Below are 17171 nucleotides of genomic sequence, written 5' to 3' on the forward strand. Positions count from 1 at the left end.
CCTGGCCTGGCTGAGGCGCTGGCGCTGGTGGATCAAGATTTGGGGAATCGACCGCCGCGACAGGAAGAATCGGTGAGGGGCTGTGGCCGCTGCTGGGACACCTCCGGTGGCGTGCGGGAGCATCCCCCCTGCAGGGTTTGTGTGGGATCCCCTTGGAGCTGATTGCTTGCAAAGCAAGATGTGCCCTGTCAGCTGGGAGGGGGAACTTGAGAGCTTTCCAGTGCCGGGAGCTGCTGGGTGGGCGCCAGTGCTCCTGGAGGTGCGTGCTGCTGGGCTGCCGCTTGGCCCTTCTCTCCCTGCAGGGTTCTCTTGCAGCTGCTGAGGCCTCCCCAGGTCTCTCCTGCCCTGTGGGTGATGTGTGCGGGGTTGCAGCAGCAGCAGGAGCAGCAGGGTCCCCCGGGCTGGGTGGTGCCACAGCTTTGGTTCTTTCCTTGTCTGTCAGTGTTAAGCTCCCATGTTTAATTCTCAGGACACCTCTCCATCTGGCGTCTGCAAACGGCCACACAGAGGTCGTCACGTTTCTAGTAAGGCACCGCTGCCAGTTGGATGCTGTTGATAATTTTGGGACAACACCCCTGATGATGGTGAGTGAGAGAAGTTCTGCTCTTGGAAGAGGGGCTTATTGAGTGTGCATGAAAGGAGAGGTGTCTGGCAGGACTCTTGTGCGCAGAGCTGTGCGGAAACACGCCTGTTGGATTTGGAGTGGAACAGGCACCTGTCAGGTCATCTTTGCAGGTGCTCTTCTTTGCCAGTGGTCAGAAGCTGGGCGAGCTGTGATGGAGTGAAATGTGAGTTTTGGAAGTCTTCCCTTTTTTCGTGTGTTCTCAGGCAGTGCAGTTCCAGCACCAAGCCTGTGCTGGTTTTCTGCTGAAGTGTGGTGCAGACCCAAACCTCAGAGACGTTGTTGGCAACACCGCCCTCCACCTGGCAGTCCTGTCTTGCAGTCCTAAAGTTGTGGAGCTGCTACTTGATCATAATGCCAATCTTGATGCCAAGAATAAGGTACATGTTTCTATTTCTAAAGGAAGTTGTTTCAGAAAGTGGCAGCAATATTTCTGTTGAAGACTATTTTTGACTTGGATGATTAACTTGGTGTATTTGTCTGTCCTTTCAGGAGGGCTTTACCCCACTCAGTCTTGCTGTCTCCAAAGGTCAGGTAGAGACAGCTGAGTTTCTCCTGAGAATGGGAGCTGATGTGCATGCTCGAGACCAGCAACAAAGGTAAGGGGTTTATCCACATGGGTCCCTTGAGTATTCTTTCGGTGGGATTGCTGAGAGGCACAGCAGCCTCCATGTGCACTGAAGTGGTGTGCGTGTGGCAGCTTGGTGTGACCATGCAGTTGTGTTGACTCCCTCTCCCATGTTCTTGTTGCTTTTAATGGAACCTGCTTTTTCTTTTGTTCATTGTCAAGTAATGGGAGAGCAAGCTGAGAGCACGCAGGAATGAAAATATTGACTGTCTGTGTAAAATGATAACTTCATAGCACATCTGGATCTTTCAGAACCCCACTCATGATGGCTGCTTCTGTCGGGAAGCTGAAATTGATCCAAGTTCTCCTGCATTACGGTGCTGACATTTCCCATGAAGATACTCATGGGCGGACAGCTGATGATTATGCTTGTATTTATGGGTATCCCAGGTAAACGTTTAACTTTTTGGTTCAATGAAGTGGTCAGTTATAAGTGTGGCTGTTGAATAATTTTGTTGTTCCTTCTCTGATGTGGTTAGGTGTGCTTTGTTAAAAGCTAGGCTGAAAGAGTGTACCAAGCAGGAGTTAATAACTTGGAATGTGCATCTATAGGATGAAGGTGACTGCAGGGAACACTGAAGTGTGTACCAGCCCTGCAGAAAGTTCTGTGTCTTGCCCTTCAGAAGTACTTAGGAGTCCCTGAATTCATGTGAACTGTGTAGGATGAATAAAAAATGGCTGTTAACTCTTCTGCTAAATGTTACCTGCCAGGAAGTGGTTGTTTTTAACAACTCTGTTTCCTCTCTCTCTCTCTTTCTTTAGTCTTAGTGAGCAGCTGTCAGAAAGTGCAGCTCCAAAGAAGGCAGAAGCAGCTCGTGCAGGTGACATTAAATTGTCCTGGGATCAAACACCTACCTCCTTCTCTGAGGTTTTAAAATCCAGTCTGTCCTTACGAGGCCACATAACCCTAAAAGAATCTTAGGAAATTAATATTTTTATGCAATGGAATTTAGTCTTGTGCTTTACCTCTCAGACCCTACAGTGGAGGTTTTATTCTCTCTGGGTTCTTAAGGGTGTTTTATCAGAACTGTGTGGCAAATGGACAGCAGATAGTGTCCAGGGGACATTTCTTGGCATTATTACTGCAGTCTCTGGCTGGCACCATGAAGCACGTGTCCTGCATCATGAGAGTCTCTTTGCTGTGCTGCAGTAACAGGCTGAGTGTGAGGTTAAGCTTTTGGTTGGGTTATGCTGTTTGATTTTCTTTCCCTTTTCAGAATAGTTTGTAACTGGCTAGAGCAGCAGCTAGTATTGTCTCTAGCATAATATTACACATCATACTACATGAACTAGTAAAACTTTTCCCTCTGCTGTGTACTCATGTGTGCAAGGGGTACCTTGTTCATATGTACTGTTGAATTTTTAGCATGCCAAATCTAATTTCACCATGTCGTTTCGTGTTTGAGCAGGAGTAGAAGACTTTTCCAAAGGAGGCTTGAAAAGGTGAGACTTTACAAACACCTACCACTTCCTTGAGGGGTGATCTGGGAGGCACAGGTGTCATCACTTTGCTTTGCTTTTTAAGCAGATCTGAGAAAAAGGGGATTGGTGATGGTTGGAGTGCTTCTGCAGAACAACTGGATTTTACTCCCAAGGTATGGTGCATTTCCAGGGAAATTGTCCTGTGAAAAGGAGTTATTTGAAGGCAAGTAACTGGGATTGAAAGCAACTGCAGTTCCAGCCAGCACTGCTTCCTCCTTAGAACCTTAGAGCTCTCTTCAAGTACCTCAAGGGAGGTTGGAGTAAGGAGGGAAACAGCCTCTTCTCCTTAGTGAACTGGGATGGGAGCAGAGGAAATGGATGGAAGCTGCACCAGGGGACGTTTAGGATGGGTGTTCGGAAACGTTTTTTCACTGAGAGGGCTGTCAGGCATTGGAATGGCCCAGGACAGTGGTGGAGGCACCATCCCTGGAGGCACTGAAAAGGCATTTGGAGCTGGTCCTTAAGGACATGGTTTAGTAGTTAGATGATGGTGTCGGTCAAAGGTTGGACTGGATGGTCTTGGAGGGCTCACCCAACCTGTACCATTCTGTGATAGAAGCAGTCTCTGGCCTGCCAGCCTTTCTTCTGCTGTCAGTTTTTCCTAACAGACCGTGGGTGTGGCAGAGCGTGCAGCAGAGTTACGGTTTGGCACAAAGGAGCAATAGGTAACGACATAAAAACCACATTGCTTCATTTCTTGGTGCTCATTTGGGTCAGGTTTGCAGACCCTAAAAGTTTCTCAGTTACTTTTATAATCTGTTCTGTTCTTCTCCTGTGAGGTGATTCTTGTTTTCTGTAAATTTGGTGTTTCAGTCCAAACAGATAGAGGAACAGGGCATTTCTTTGTGAGGACCTCCTGAAATCCTCCATCTGCTGCTGCTCCTTCCCTCCCCATCAGGTTCCCCCACCAGCACTCAATGGCTGAGTTACTCAAACAGGTTCTTTTCTATGAGATGGCATTCTGTGCTTGTGTGTCATCTCACACTGCACATTTCCCCTCTTTTTTGGAATGCTCAGGCAGTGTTCTCTTTGTCAGCTCCAAGCTCTGATGCCTGCTGTTCTTACTGGTGTGCTGAAGAATGAGCAATTTGTGCAGTGATGTCGGGAGCATCTGTTGTGTTGCAGTGGGGTTCTGGAGGGGTGAGGAGCAGGAGTGTGGCAGTTGGAGATGCCAGCGTGTTCAGTTTTAACATGATTTAATTTTCTTGCCTTGACGTAAATGGAAGCGATGCATTTTTCTGGCATGATACTAAAATTGAGGGGTATTTTGGTTAGTGTACTTGCAGAGGCTCATTTAGGCATCAAGTCTAGGGATGTAAACAGTTCTTTGAGTTTGTTTCTATTGAAAAAAAAGTTTTGCAGAAATACATCTTTCTTTACAGAAGCAGCAGGAGCCAAAGGTGACACGGCGCATGAAGGCTTTCCAGCAGGGCAGGAAAAGCAGTAAGCTATCTGGGAAAGATTGCATGATAGACTGATCTGTAAAAGTAGGCTTGCTAAGTAGAGTTTTGTATTTTTTTCTTCTCTAGTAGGCAAGAAAATTAACTTGTGAAGACACGGCACTTTGTAATTTCAGAACCAAATAAGCCATATCCTTAAGGTTAAGCTATGAATCCCCTGCTAAGCCTTTGTCCCTGGCCAAGCCCTTCCTCTGCCCTGCCCATCCCTTCCCTACCTCCTTTTCCAGACATTGCCAGGTGACTCCTCTGAAGTGTGTTAGTCTGGAAATTTGCCAATTGCAATTAAATAAATAACTCCTTTTGTTCACATAGATTTTTTTTTTTTTTATTCCTTGTGCTTTTAGATGATAGCCACGGTTCTAGAATCAAAAGTTACTAAAGAAAAGCCTCCAACATAAAACAGTGGAGTAGCAGAGTGAAATAAAACCACTGAGTGTCTCCTTTCCTCCCTGGTGTGTAGGTTCCCTGCCACCCATGGAAGAAGTGGAGAAAGCTGAGGATTTTCTCTGGGCTTCTCCCTGGAATTCTGAGGTACTTTGTGCGAAGGACAGGGAGGGTAGGAAGGAGATCCAGGAGCACCCGAAAGCTTGCAGTAACTGAAATGAAGCTGGGCTGAAGTGGGGAAGTGCTTCTCAGGGGCTGTGCAGAAGCAGGGCCGAGACTCAGGACCTCAGAATTCTGCTAAAGATTTATTTCCCTGGAAACACAGAAGGCCTTGTAAAAGAAAGCAAAGTTTCCCCTTTCTCTTCCACAAAAAATGTTCTTCAAGCTGTCAGTGGGTAGCAAAGCAGATGCTTGTTTCTGCTCTTACCAGCTTTTTTGTTTCATCTCTTTCAGGAAAAAACAGCTGAACAACATGGAAAAGAAGAGAAGAAAGAACTTGCTGTAGAGCTAAACACTGCCATTGCTGGATGTACAGAGAAGTACTTATTAAATGGCAGCCCTGATGAGCCCAGCACAAGCTGCAGAGAAATCAGTGGTGAGAGAAATGATCTAGATCCAGATACTTCCTCTGTGAATATAGATCCACCTAGAGTAAATGAACTAAAACAGTGGTTGACTTCTGAGGTTGCAAATTTTATCCTGGCCTGTAAATCCTGGTGGCCACTGGCAGAGTAGCAAAGCAGCTTTTGTGCCTTTTTTTTTCCTTTTTCTGGAACCTGACTAGATGGTGTTGGATTGCAGATGGTGCTCTATGCAGCAAGTGCTCTTCTTGCTTCTGTTGCTGTGTTCTCCCTGAAGCAATCTGACCAAAACGTGCAGATGGAGAGGAGGAGGAGGACTGGAGTGTCTTGGGTGTGCCAGTAGCATTCTCTTTCCTGGCGGGTGCTGTTGGATTGAAAAGCTGTGCTTGCTTTTGGCTGAAGCCAGGGAAAGCTTTGAGTGGAGCTGAGGGAGAGCCCTTCTGTTCCAGTGCCTCAGCTGCTCTGGTTTTGAAATGTAGGAGGTGTCTGCAGTGCCACCCGTGTGTGTGTGCGCTGGAAAGCATTGCCAGCTGGGTCAGAGGGGAGCACTTTTGTTCCTCAGCTCAGGCCTCAGAGCAGGAGGAGGAGGCACCCTTTGCGTTGTTGAAAGCATCTTGCTCGTTACTGCATGGACCACAGTTTATCTGAGAGAGAGAGATCCTGCACCTTGGAGACACTGGAGTGAATTATTTGTGGCCATACTGATATTCATAAGCTTTCTTTTTTACAGAAGAAAGTTAAATGCCACCAAAGAAAATATTTAACACATATTTAGCACATTAAAAACTCTATTCTGATCATTTTGTCTCTAGCAGCTCTCAAATGTGAGGGGATGTGATGTTTTCTGTAAAGATTGTTCTCACCATTAATCAAGATGCACTCTCGGAGTAAATAAGTAGCATTAGGTCATGCTGGTTGTAAAAATCTGTTGTTTTCATTGTAGGTGAGCACTCAGGATCTACTTCCCATGTGTCATCACCAGCAAAAAAGAGAAGCCTAAAGGAAGCCACTGACAAATCTGGGGTGCAGGTATGTGAAGCCAAATATTTTTAATTAAGAGTCTGGACTGGTAAGTGGCATTATAGAGTAAATTGCACTATACAGTAAGGTAAAGAAAAGTAACCAGAAAGTGACTAATGGGTGATGGCAGAGTCGTGCAGAGGAAGGTTGTGTTACTGTCTGAAGTTGGTACAGTCCTCTTAGGATGAGGAAAAATCCTTGCCAGATGCAGGATATTTGCTGTACTGCTGCTTTGTTTCCAGCTGGTTTCCTTCAGTTTTGCCCAGTGTTGTTCCTGCTGTGCTGTGCAGACAAACAATGCAGTCAAATGCTTTTTTTTTTTTTTCCCAATGCAAAATGCATATTGAAGGGAAGAGGGAGATTTTTCAGTAACAGGCTGATCTGTGTGATTAAACATGCCTGGTCTTCCTCTTTGTGAGAGAAAGCTCATGCAAGAAACCTTGAACTTTGGTGACCTTTGAAGCTTTCCCTGCCTCTGCAAAACATGTGTGTGTTTGGCCATGTCAGGAAGTGTAGTGAAGTGAGGCAACCAGGTGCCACTAATTGCGAGGTAGTGGGCATAAGCTTGTGTTAAGCCCACCTGTGCCTGATTAGGGCAGGCCCCTACTGCGCATGAGCAGGATTAGGGGGCCAATAAAGCTCACTGCTGAGGAAAGCTGGGAGGAGGAGGCTAGCTGCTTCTTGGAGCGGTAGCACCGATCCAGGCTAGTCAGCCCTGAGGGCAATAGGCTCAGAGCATTATTCATGAGTTTCTGCTGGAACACCTGGCTGGACCTTGGAGCGCCGTGCCCTAAAAGAGGTTCATCTTGCTACATCTGATAGAGAATGCGGCAGAGACCTTGATCTGGCCCATGCTCAGATGAATTAGAAGAAAGGGAGCTAGTCCGGCGCAAACTAGCATTAGCAGAAAACCCAAGGAGTCGGGTAAGAAGATCCACTACCTGGCAATTAGTGGCACCTGGTTGCCTCATTTCACTACGAGGAAGTGTTTGAAAAGGATTTTTTCTGAGGGCATTCATGAGGGGAATGGGGCAGGCATCCTGTTGGTGTTGGGCATCTGGGGCAGGGCTGGGCAGAGGGGTCTGGAGTGCTGTGTAACACCTCAGGGGAGAGTGGAGCACATTATTTCCACTTCCGGGACACGGTTTAGTGGGCATGGTGGTGTTGGTTTCCCAGTTGGACTGGAGGATCCAGAGGTCTTTTCCAGGCTTAAATGATTCTGTGGTTCTATGCTATGACTCTGTCCATGCAGGCGGCATTGGCCCAGCTCCAGAGGGAAAGGCATTTATTCCATCAGCTGCTGGAAAACCTGCAGGAGCAGCAGCTCATCCAAGGAAGGGCAGTGACTGTTGCCCAGGAATGGTTTAATGAAGTTTTCCAACAAGTCAGTGCTGCTGCTGAGAAACAAGTGTACATGCTGGAAAAGAGGAACAAGGCATTAAAGGCCGATTGCACTGATTTAAGAGAACAAATCTCTAAATATGAGGCTGACAAAGTAAAAAGAGAGGTAAAGTATACACTGTTTGCAGTGTTGAAGGCAACTTTTTTGGTGTTAATTTCTGTTTGTGTTTTGAGCCCCCTTCTGAGCGACCTTCCTGTTGCTCAAGAGGTCAATTTCAGCCACTGACCTAAGCTTTCTATTGTGTATTTTGTGATGTGTAGCAATATTTAAATTTGTTCTTTGTGTCTGTGTTAACTAATTAGCTGGTCAGAAGACTTGTTAGGGTGTCATTTAAACTGTTGTTCTGCAAATTCTACCAGTCCCAGGCAGAGTAAAGGTTTAAAAGTTGCCATGCCCATTTTGTTAATCTTTACTTTCTGGAAAACAGGAGCTAGTCCTGTTGAGTAATTAGACACTGGTGTGCTGTTTGCCTGCCTTAGTGATGTGAACAGTGCTTTAAAATTCCATTTCTTTCTTCCTCTCAACCCCGGAGCGTTTGAGCTAGGTGAATACCTGCCATGTGTCAGATAACCCCCTTATTCTTCATTTTTTGGGTTCTTTGAGGGAAGAAGGAGAAGAACTCCAGCAGTGCTGTCAATGGTTTCCCCCTGTGAATCACTTTGTATTCCTAGTGCCAAAATACCAGGTTCCTTTGGGAGATGGTAGTTGGGTGGGTGGCTGGATGAATGGAGGGCCTGTCCAGATTTGTGAAGGCAAATGTGTCAGCAGGGAGGCAGTTGTTACTCTGAAATGAACTTGGTAAGGAAACAGACAGAGATGTGTTTCAATATAAACCTCAAGTGTTTGTCAGAAGAGCTTTCAGATCCAAGTATTCATTTAATTCTCTTTGTAGAATGGAGAAACAGACCCAAGAACCATCTAATACAAAGTCCTGCCTTTAGTCACCAGAGTAATATCTGCAGTCAAACTGTGACAAGAGATTGCTTTGAGTTTTGTTAAAAAAATACCTGATTCAGGTATGCCGGTGTAGTGTGCAAGATGATTAATACTTGAGCCTTTCGTAGGTATTAGAAAACAGAAATCCTCATGAGCAGCTGGTGATAATTTAGAGGTGCTCAGCTTTTGACTGCTGGTGGCAGGCAAAATTTTCCTCCCTTTGGGATTGAGTCCCAAGACAGGTCTAAGTGTATAATCATATAAGTTAAAGTAAAGGCATAGTTCATGTTCTTATAACCTTTTTTGTGCTCATCTAACCATTTCATCAGGGCAATGTCAGAAAGCTGCAGCAGGAGCTTGGTGAAGCTCTTAAAAAGCTGTCTGTGGCAGAAGCTTCGCTGGAAGTTGCTACGAAGCGCTGCAGGAACCTGGAGGAAGCCAGCCTGGGCTTGGAAAAGGAACTGGGAGAGGCTAAATCCAAGGTACATGAATTTGTCCCAGAATTCCAGAACAAACTCCAGCACATCCCAGAGATGGGATGATGTGTGGAGGAATCACACTAATAAACTTGATGTCCACGTCCGTGGCATGAGGACACGGTGTCCTGACTTGGTCTGAGGTTAGTGTGTGGCAAGGTGCTCTGCAAAAGAGACTGACATGTCTGTTGCTCATTGCATGTGGTTTGGCCCAGCAGTTTGTCTGATTTCTGAAGGGCAGTAGAAATTCTGGACTGCCGCACTTGGGCTTCTTTATGCTCACGGTGCTTCCCCTCCCCCCCTCTCCCCCCCCCCCCGCCCCCCTCTGGTAACAGAGGATGACAGAATCTTTTTGGTTGGAAAAGACCTTTAGGCATCAAGTCCAGGTGTTAACCCAGCACTGGCAAGACCACCATAAAATCATGTTCAGAATGGTTTTGTACCTTATTCTCCATATGTATATATTCTGAAACAGAAATCATCTTTATCTCCTTATGAGAGGGGATGAAGTGACTGAAGGCAGTTTAGGAGAGGGATCAAGTTTCATTTCAGTTTTCAATGGAGGAGGAAAGCAGTGGGTGCCATGAGTCCCTTAAAGAGTTGGAGGGTGAGTGTTGGTGCTTGGAACCATGCTTTAGGGGATCAGGAGAGGGATGGGAGAGAGCAGTCTAGAGGATGGCAAAGTAAAAGGGTTTGTGTTCATTTGCTAGTAGAAGTGAAAGTTTAAATGTATTTCAACTGATGACAGTTCTTTGGGTAGCAGGTGTGTGCAGACATGGGCAGTCATGCTTGAGTTCTTCAGCAGCAGTGTTTTTTTCTCTAGAAGAGTTCTCCCAGCTGATATGGATTCTTGCTGTGTTTTGACAGTGTCGGGAACTGGAAGAGCAGCAGCTTCAATATGAGCATCAGATTCATCACTACAAGGATAGGAAAAGAAAACTAAGAGAGAAGTCCCAAAAACTTAAAGACCTCCTGTCATCATCTTCTGAGACCAGGGCTAGAGTAAAAGAGCTGGAAGAGCGTGTGCAGTGGTAAGAGACTGACACAGAGAACCAAGGTGTCTGTCGCTGTCTGGGGTTGTGTGAAAACCACAGCACAGCCTCGTTGCATCACAGCAAGTTAACAGATGGTTTTGAAGACGCTTTTGTTTGTTTTTTCCCCTGCTGCTCTTTAAGAATTGCTGCTCTGGTGGATTTCTCTAATAAGGCCTGTATTTCTTTTTAAGCCTTTCCATGGAAAACGCCAGACTGGAAGGCAGAGTCCAGCAGCAAAGACGTATGATTGAAGCCCTTGAGGGAACCCTGCAAGCCTCTGCCTCAGTAAGCTGGTCCTCAACTTGCCTTGTTTTGAGCTCCTGAGCTTCTTACCGATTGCTGTGGGGAAATGCTAAGATGAGGTTTTCCTGGAGAGCTGAGGGGAGCTCAGTTCCTGCTTTCTCCTGCATACAGGGTGCTGGGACAGCATTCTGGCCCATCCCCAGCTTTCTGGTTTTAAGAGTTTTCCATGGTAATTCAGGAAACGCTCCTTAATGCTTTAAAAGTGCAGGATTTGTCCCAAATCCAGTGGTGTGACTGTTGTCTGCCTTAGGCCCCTCCTGGCCTCAGATGCCGCTTCAGACACTTGCTGTCCTGGGAATTCCTCAGGGGATATTGATGGCAAGCAGCTTGTGCCAGAGGCCTGACTGGCATCCCCAGGCTGGAACAAAAACAGACTCCCCAGAGCTTTTGTTGTGCAGAGTTGCTTTTCCTTTGGCCACTCGGTGTGCCTTTGTTCATTTTTGTATTGAACTGGTGCGTGAGGGCTCTTGTGAAGACTGCTTGTGCAAGTGTGACTTTGCTGTACTGCTGCTGAGGAGAGGAGAGGAGAGGGACGGTAGTCAGGGTGCTGGTCCTTCCCCTTTGGTTCACAGGGCATGGTTTTCAGATGCTCCTCCTGATGGTTTTCACTGAAGTTTCTTTGTGTCCCGCATGGTGTTCTCCCTCTCCTTGAAGAAAAGAGCAGAGGAGATGACTGCAACCAGTTTTACAGTGACCTCAAACTATGGCCATTTTGATCATTGGTGTTGGGTATAATAGGAATAAAGAGGTGAAGAGGTGGATGTAGTATTCATTTTCGGTAAGGAGGAATCTACAACTTTCAGGCTGGAAAGTCAGAGTGTGTCTTCTTGCTTCTTTTCCTGCTTTTGTAGATTCATGACCACCTGGAAGACTTGATGACCAGCTTAGGAGCATCACGGGCAGCTGCAGAGGAGCAGCACCAGCAGCAGGTACGTGAGAGGCTCGTGTGTTTTCTGCTTTTCTTTTTCTTACAGAGTGCTGCTAAAGCATCCAGTAAACTTGTGTTCTAGATAGTTGAGCTGGATCAGCAGGTTCTGTTCCACTTTGGTGCTGGATCTGCTAGGCAAATCTTGGTCCCTTTGGGTAGCAGCATAAATAGCACTGCTGATCTGAAAAGTTTTTCCTTTTGTCACTGTTGCTTTCACAGCTGCAAAAGCAGATTGTGCCATCTCTGCCATCAAAGGACTTACACAGCATGAGGAAAAAGAGGCTGAAGCCAAGATTGCAGCCTGGAGACCATGGTTCTCCACTTGGAAGGGAGAAAGAAAGAATGAATTCTTGAAACAGGTGAGCCCAGGAAACCCTCCAGAGGACCAGCCAATACCCAGCACCACCTTGTTCACATTTTGTTGAGTACTTCTCTATTCAGGTGTTTCTCTTATTCCTGCTCTTCAGGCTCAGTCTCTCTTGTGATCCTTTAGGGATCCTCCAGGAAGCAGATAAAAGCTAGCTGGGTCCCTGTGTCAAAATTTTGGAGTGGTTGTATCAGGCAGAGTTGCTGGTGGGGTTTGCTATCAGCTTACCACATCGAGTAAGGATGCAGTTGCCCATTTTTCCCTGGATTTCTTCTGGTCATCTTCTGACCCCTGTGTTTCTGGGCAGGGTAAAATGTTTCATGCTTCCAGTTCAGTGTCTGGAGGAGCTGCTGCATGTTTTGAGGGTAGTGGGAGCTTAAAAACCTTGCAGAAAAACATACTGAAGGAATGGGGGGCAAATGAGCTAGTGCCTGGGAAACAAGAAACAGCTGCCAGGTTCCAAGGAGCAGTATTTCCCTTTTCTTCTTTTCTGCAGAGGAAAAAAATGTAAGTAGAAATTCAGAGCAGCTGCCAGCTCTTGGCTGGTTTGGCTTAGAGAACAGCAAGAAGGAGAAGAAGATGTGAATCAAAATCACCTCTTTGCCTTTGGTTCAGTGGGGGCATCTGTTTCCATTGTTAGATACTGGCCTGTTGGGTGGGAAATCTGATGAAATATTCTCAGGAATTGTGTCCCTTGGCTCTCTGTGGAAGTTGGCTGACAGATGGAGGTGTAGTGCAGCTGCCGTGGGGAGAACATGAGGTGCAGGTCCTGCCTGTAGATCCTGTTGTGTGCCCAATAGCAAAGCAGTTCTCCTGATGGGTCAAGATGAAAAGGTGATGTGCAAAGCAGTCTCTGCAAGGCACCTGAAGGGCTGCTGTTGTGTAGAGGCAGGGAGATGGGAAGAGTCCCCACAAGGCTGTCAGGGTCCATGAGCTCCAGGGGCAGGAGCAGTCCCACACGCCCTCCCCAAGAAGAGCAGCAGAGCTCTGGTAGCAGAGAGCCATGGGGATGAGCCAAAGGTGCAGATCCCCAGGGCAGCCCCTGGGGACAGGCAGATCTGCATTCCTGCCAGGATATGGTGTCCATGGGTGAGTGTCAGGGCTGAGAGCAGTGAGACCCAGTCCAGGCCACCATATGGAATGCCACCATCACTCAGAAGAACTGTATGAAGCTGGCTTTGCCCAAGGCCACCCTCAATCCCCATCTTAGGCATGACTTGAGCTGGAGAAAGTTCAGGTTTTGCTTTTGTAAATGGTGTCATTGCTTCCCTGGGCACGGTGCAGTGAGGTGATGCAGAAAATGTTGTTGAACTTGTTGCTCACTAGTGGCTGTCTCAGCCCACCTTTCCCTTGTCCTGGGGACCCAGAAGCAGAGTTCCCAAAAGTGCTTTTGAGGCGGTTATTGCTGCTGAGTAGCATGAAAGAAAAGTCACCTGCCTTTGCTGGGGCTCATGATTAGTGCAAAAGTTTGTCAAGTTTTTGTGTTGCTCTTGGAAGAGTTATTTTGAATGACAGGGAAGGTCATTACATTGAGGCAGATTTAAATAGAATCAGAGAAAGTTTAGGGTTGGATGGGACCTCAAAAGATGATGGAGTCCAACCCCCTGCCAGAGCAGGGTCACCTGCAGGAGGTCACATAGGAACAGATCCAGGTGGGGTTTGAATGTCTCCAGGGAAGGAGACTCCACAGCCTCCCTGGGCAGCCTGTGCCAGTGCTCTGTCACCCTCACAGGGAAAAAAATTCTCCTCGTATTTATATGGAACCTCCTATGCTCAAGCATATATCCATTGTCTCCTGTCCTCTCAAATAAGTGAAGCTTCTTCCTTCTGTTAGAGCCTCTTTCAAGTTTCCACCGTGCCAGTTTCCTCCCCTTTTAATGACTGACAGGATATTAAGTCTGATGTTCAATGGATACAGAAAAAGTCTGCTTCTGGAGGGGGGGAAAGAGAAGGACAGAGCTGTAGTTGAGCATGGGGGCCTAAAGAAAGGCTGATATTTCCTGCACATTTTTAAAATAAACTGCAGCTTTCACCTACAGTGGAGAATACATCTTCCTCCTTCAGTAAAGGCCATGTTCTGAACCACTATTTAAAAATTTCTCAGTGTAGAGAAAAAATAGATTGTGTGTTTGTCAGTTCCATAATGAAGCTTGACTGTGCTGACAGTGTGTAAAAATTCCTCTAAAGCATGAGACGTGGTGTTTGTGCTGAAACCAGAAGGTGGGTGGGCAGGTATGGGTGTGTTCGACTTCCCATGGGCACACGAGCATCTCCCAGCAGAATAGTCCCAGTGCTTTTCCAGGTAGGCCTGTGGGTGAAATGCTACCAGTTTGGTGCCTCTTGGTGTGTGACCTGCTGCAGGAGAACTGAGAAGGGCTGGGAACCTGAGGAATCCTATCAGAAATGATGTGACAGCTGTTCCTTTTTTAAAAGGAAGCCCTTGGTTTCACTCTGATTTTGGTACTGAGTCAGCAGATGTTTGTCAAATTGTCAAATACGGTCCTGGTGCCCAGCCCTTTACCAATTTTTCATAGATTGACTTCTCTTATATCCTGCTGAGTTCCTTTTCTTTTCTGTTTGTTTGTTTGTTTTTTGTCTCTGTCTAGAGCTTGATGAGCTTTTTTGGAAGCTGGAGGCAAAGCCTGAGGCAGGCGTTCAGGGAGAAAACCAAACTCAGGCTCAGTGAGCAGAGATGTCCATCCTGGGGAGGAACCAAGAACAACTGGAGAAGCCCAAACAGCAGCTGCATGCAGAGGTGAGAAACATCACCCATCAGTTCTGAGAACAGAAGCCACCAAAGTGGTGGTGGGGGGGACTCCTTCCTTGAGGAACCCTTTTCTCTCTGCTCTCTCCTACAGAGACAGTGTTCCTTCTTTAGAAGCTTTGATGAATAACAGTGCTGAGAGGGAGGGATTCTTTCTGAGGGAGAAGAATTCTTGCCTGGGTTGCTGAGGGGAGTGAGGAGGCTCAGGTGCCTCAGGGAGGAAATCGGTGCCCTTGACACTGGGCAGGTTCAGCTGAGGGGTGGGAGAGTTCCCTTTTTCTTTGTGGTGGGTAAAAGTGTGTTACTTGCTTCAGGAGCAGGCAGCTTCCCAGGACAGAGTGGAACAGAGCAGAGCCCATGACAACGATGAATTCAGAGAGAAAGCTACTGCTCTGCAGAATTGGAGACCTTGAACAGGAGTTGGACAGTGAAAGGACCCTGAGGGAGAGCATTGTTCTAAAGCAAAAATATGAAAAGCTGTATCTGGAGGAAGTGAAAAAGAGAAGATGCCTACAAAACACTGAAAAGGTGGGTACATGCTTTTTGCAGTGTTTTAAGGGATGACTTTTTTTCTTGTGTGTTTTCCTCCAAAACTTCCTCTTCTACATCTGGTCAGCATTATATCTGTAAACCTGAGATGGCGTATTTGTGAGGAAGGTTCCTTTAGCCCTCCCTCTGTCTTAATGAACTACAGAAAGCCAATACTGCACTCCATGAGAAGTGCATTAGAAGAAGAAGAAACAGGGTTGCAGCCTATGAGGCATGGGTAAGCATTTTGAAATCCTGTTCTTTACTTCTGCTGAAGAGAATCCATGAGTAGGGCTGTTCCAGTTCGTTTGTAGTTCCAAACCATATGGTCTGTTTCTGTTCCTTTTCTGATTTTGTTTTCCATCTGCACTCTTGTGTCACAGGAGTCTTGGCACTGTTGGTGTTTTAACTTGCTTCATTTACATGTTTTTCTTTCTCCCTGAAGAAGACCTTGGAACTGAAGGCCATTTTTCTTTCTTATTCGTCTCCTTAATAATCAATAGTCCCTTTTCCCTGCAGCCAGGTACAAGGTTTGTAGCCAAGTACTGTTTAATGTTGGGTGGAATTTTATACTGGCAATGTTCTGTCTCTTGATGCTTTTGGGTTTTGATTCCAACTTAGTGATAGAAACCCTAAGGCTGCAAGAATGTTGCAGTTGCTATTTGGTCCAATGACTGCTGCAGATTACTTTCAGCCCTGATGTATTTGTCCTGCTGTGGCTTCTGTGGCAGTGAAGGCTCTGTGGGGTGAGAGTGCATGGATTTCACCTGTTAGAGTGGAACTTGTTGAAACTCTAGGAGTAGGCTGGTTTACCCCTCCTTGCCAGTTGTGATCTTCAGAAAGTTCTTGGTTGTGAGAGTGGCTGTGTCAGGAGTGCCAGTGCTGTTGTGGAGTTGAGCTCCCAGCCTCTGAGTATCATCTCCCAGAGTCTCACAGGGTGCAGCTCACTCTGTGCTCAAGCACCCTGGGTGGGGAGGCAGTCAGTCAACACTGCTTTCTGAAAAAAGAGTTCTTGGGAAGGTGAGTGCTGCCAGGGAGCCCAATATGAAGAGATGTGCAGTGAGATGAGAAGTACCTGCTCAGGGGGAGGTTTGGGATAGCTTGTTGGGATATCTTTTCCAGGGAGGTGGGGGGAAGGAGAACAGTGCAGGCAAGTTCTATTCCCCAAAGGGTCTGTATTTTGCCTGGCCCTTCATTCTCTTTTGCAGAAATCAGTGTGCTGGCTTTATTTCCAACCTTTTCTCTTTCCTCAGGCATGGATGAGAACCACAGAGATATGAATGGAACGAATTAGTGGGAAACAAGATTCTTTTTTTCTCTTTATTCCTTTGCACAAGTTAATGGGGTGTGGTCCTGTGGACCTTTTTTCTGAGAGCAAGCAGGAATGAAAATCATGACAGAGTCTGTGTAAAATGATCCATTTCATAGAATGTTTTGAATCCTTCAGAACCCCACCCATGATTGCTGCTGCTGGTAGGAATCTTCATTTGATCAAAGCTCTCCTTCATTACAGTGCTGATGTTTCCCATGAAGACACTGCTGGGCTGACAGCTGAGGATTATGCTTTTTATTCATGGATATTCCAGGCCTCCAAACTTGAAAATCTGCTGACCGCTCATTGGGGGGTCTCATCATTTCCTTACGCTTCCCACTCCAAAACAAGCACCATGTTGTTCTCCTCAGTATGTGTGCCCCAACCCTCCAGGCTGACCATGCAGAAAAAAATCAAATTCTACACCCACCTGCACTGCCTCACCCAAAAGGTTCCTGCAGATGCTAAGATCATAATCCTTGGTGACTTCAACACCGCAGCAGGAAAGAACTATGAAGCCTGGAAAGGAGTCCTGGGCAAGCACGGTGTTGGAAACTGTAATGACAATAGATGTCTCCTGCTGGAGTTTTGTGCTGAGTAGCAGCTCACCATCACCAACACTCTCTTCCAGCAGAAAGACAGCCTGAAGACAACCTGGAAGCATCCTGGATCCAAGCACTGACACCTCACTGACTGTGTCTTAGTGCGCCAGAGAAATGTTGGCCGTGTCCGTCCTAGCCGAGCGGTGCCTGGTGCAGAATGTCCTACAGACCACTGCCTTGTGCTATGCAGACTTACCCTCAGCTTGAAGCCCAAACCTAAGAGGGGTGGCATCCCAGGGAGGAGGCTCAAAGTGAACCATCTTCAAAAAGGTACAGTGAGAAACAGCTTCCCGGTAAACCTTCAAGCTGGGCTTTTAGATCATCCCATAGATCCCTCTCCTG

General features: G+C 46.8%; 1 protein-coding gene and 1 long non-coding RNA gene across 2 annotated transcripts; both read left to right on the forward strand.

The window, feature by feature from the left end:
- Positions 1-578: 578 nt before the first annotated feature.
- On the forward strand, positions 579-6210 carry LOC139803604 (ankyrin repeat domain-containing protein 20B-like). Its single transcript, XM_071759906.1, has 11 exons — positions 579-584; positions 829-1002; positions 1115-1221; positions 1503-1640; positions 2013-2071; positions 2660-2693; positions 2779-2845; positions 4115-4175; positions 4653-4723; positions 5030-5171; positions 6101-6210. The coding sequence occupies exons 1-11, from the start codon at positions 579-581 to the stop codon at positions 6208-6210; spliced, it is 969 nt and encodes a 322-aa protein (XP_071616007.1).
- A 3610-nt stretch (positions 6211-9820) lies between these two features.
- On the forward strand, positions 9821-11580 carry LOC139803561 (uncharacterized). The gene is made up of 4 exons (XR_011729056.1): positions 9821-10022; positions 10217-10310; positions 11180-11257; positions 11476-11580. It is a non-coding gene; the product is annotated as an uncharacterized lncRNA (long non-coding RNA).
- The last annotated feature ends 5591 nt before the right edge of the window (positions 11581-17171 follow it).

The sequence above is a fragment of the Heliangelus exortis genome, chromosome 16 (assembly GCF_036169615.1).
Source record: "Heliangelus exortis chromosome 16, bHelExo1.hap1, whole genome shotgun sequence".
Classification (NCBI taxonomy): domain Eukaryota; kingdom Metazoa; phylum Chordata; class Aves; order Apodiformes; family Trochilidae; genus Heliangelus; species Heliangelus exortis.

What these genes read in the sequence shown, in the direction of transcription:
- LOC139803604 (XM_071759906.1), top strand. An exon ending in TGTATTTATGGGTATCCCAG is followed by an intron (nt 1,641 to 2,012) that starts GTAAACGTTTAA and finishes CTCTTTCTTTAG; the next exon opens with TCTTAGTGAGCAGCTGTCAG. An exon ending in GGCAGAAGCAGCTCGTGCAG is followed by an intron (nt 2,072 to 2,659) that starts GTGACATTAAAT and finishes GTGTTTGAGCAG; the next exon opens with GAGTAGAAGACTTTTCCAAA.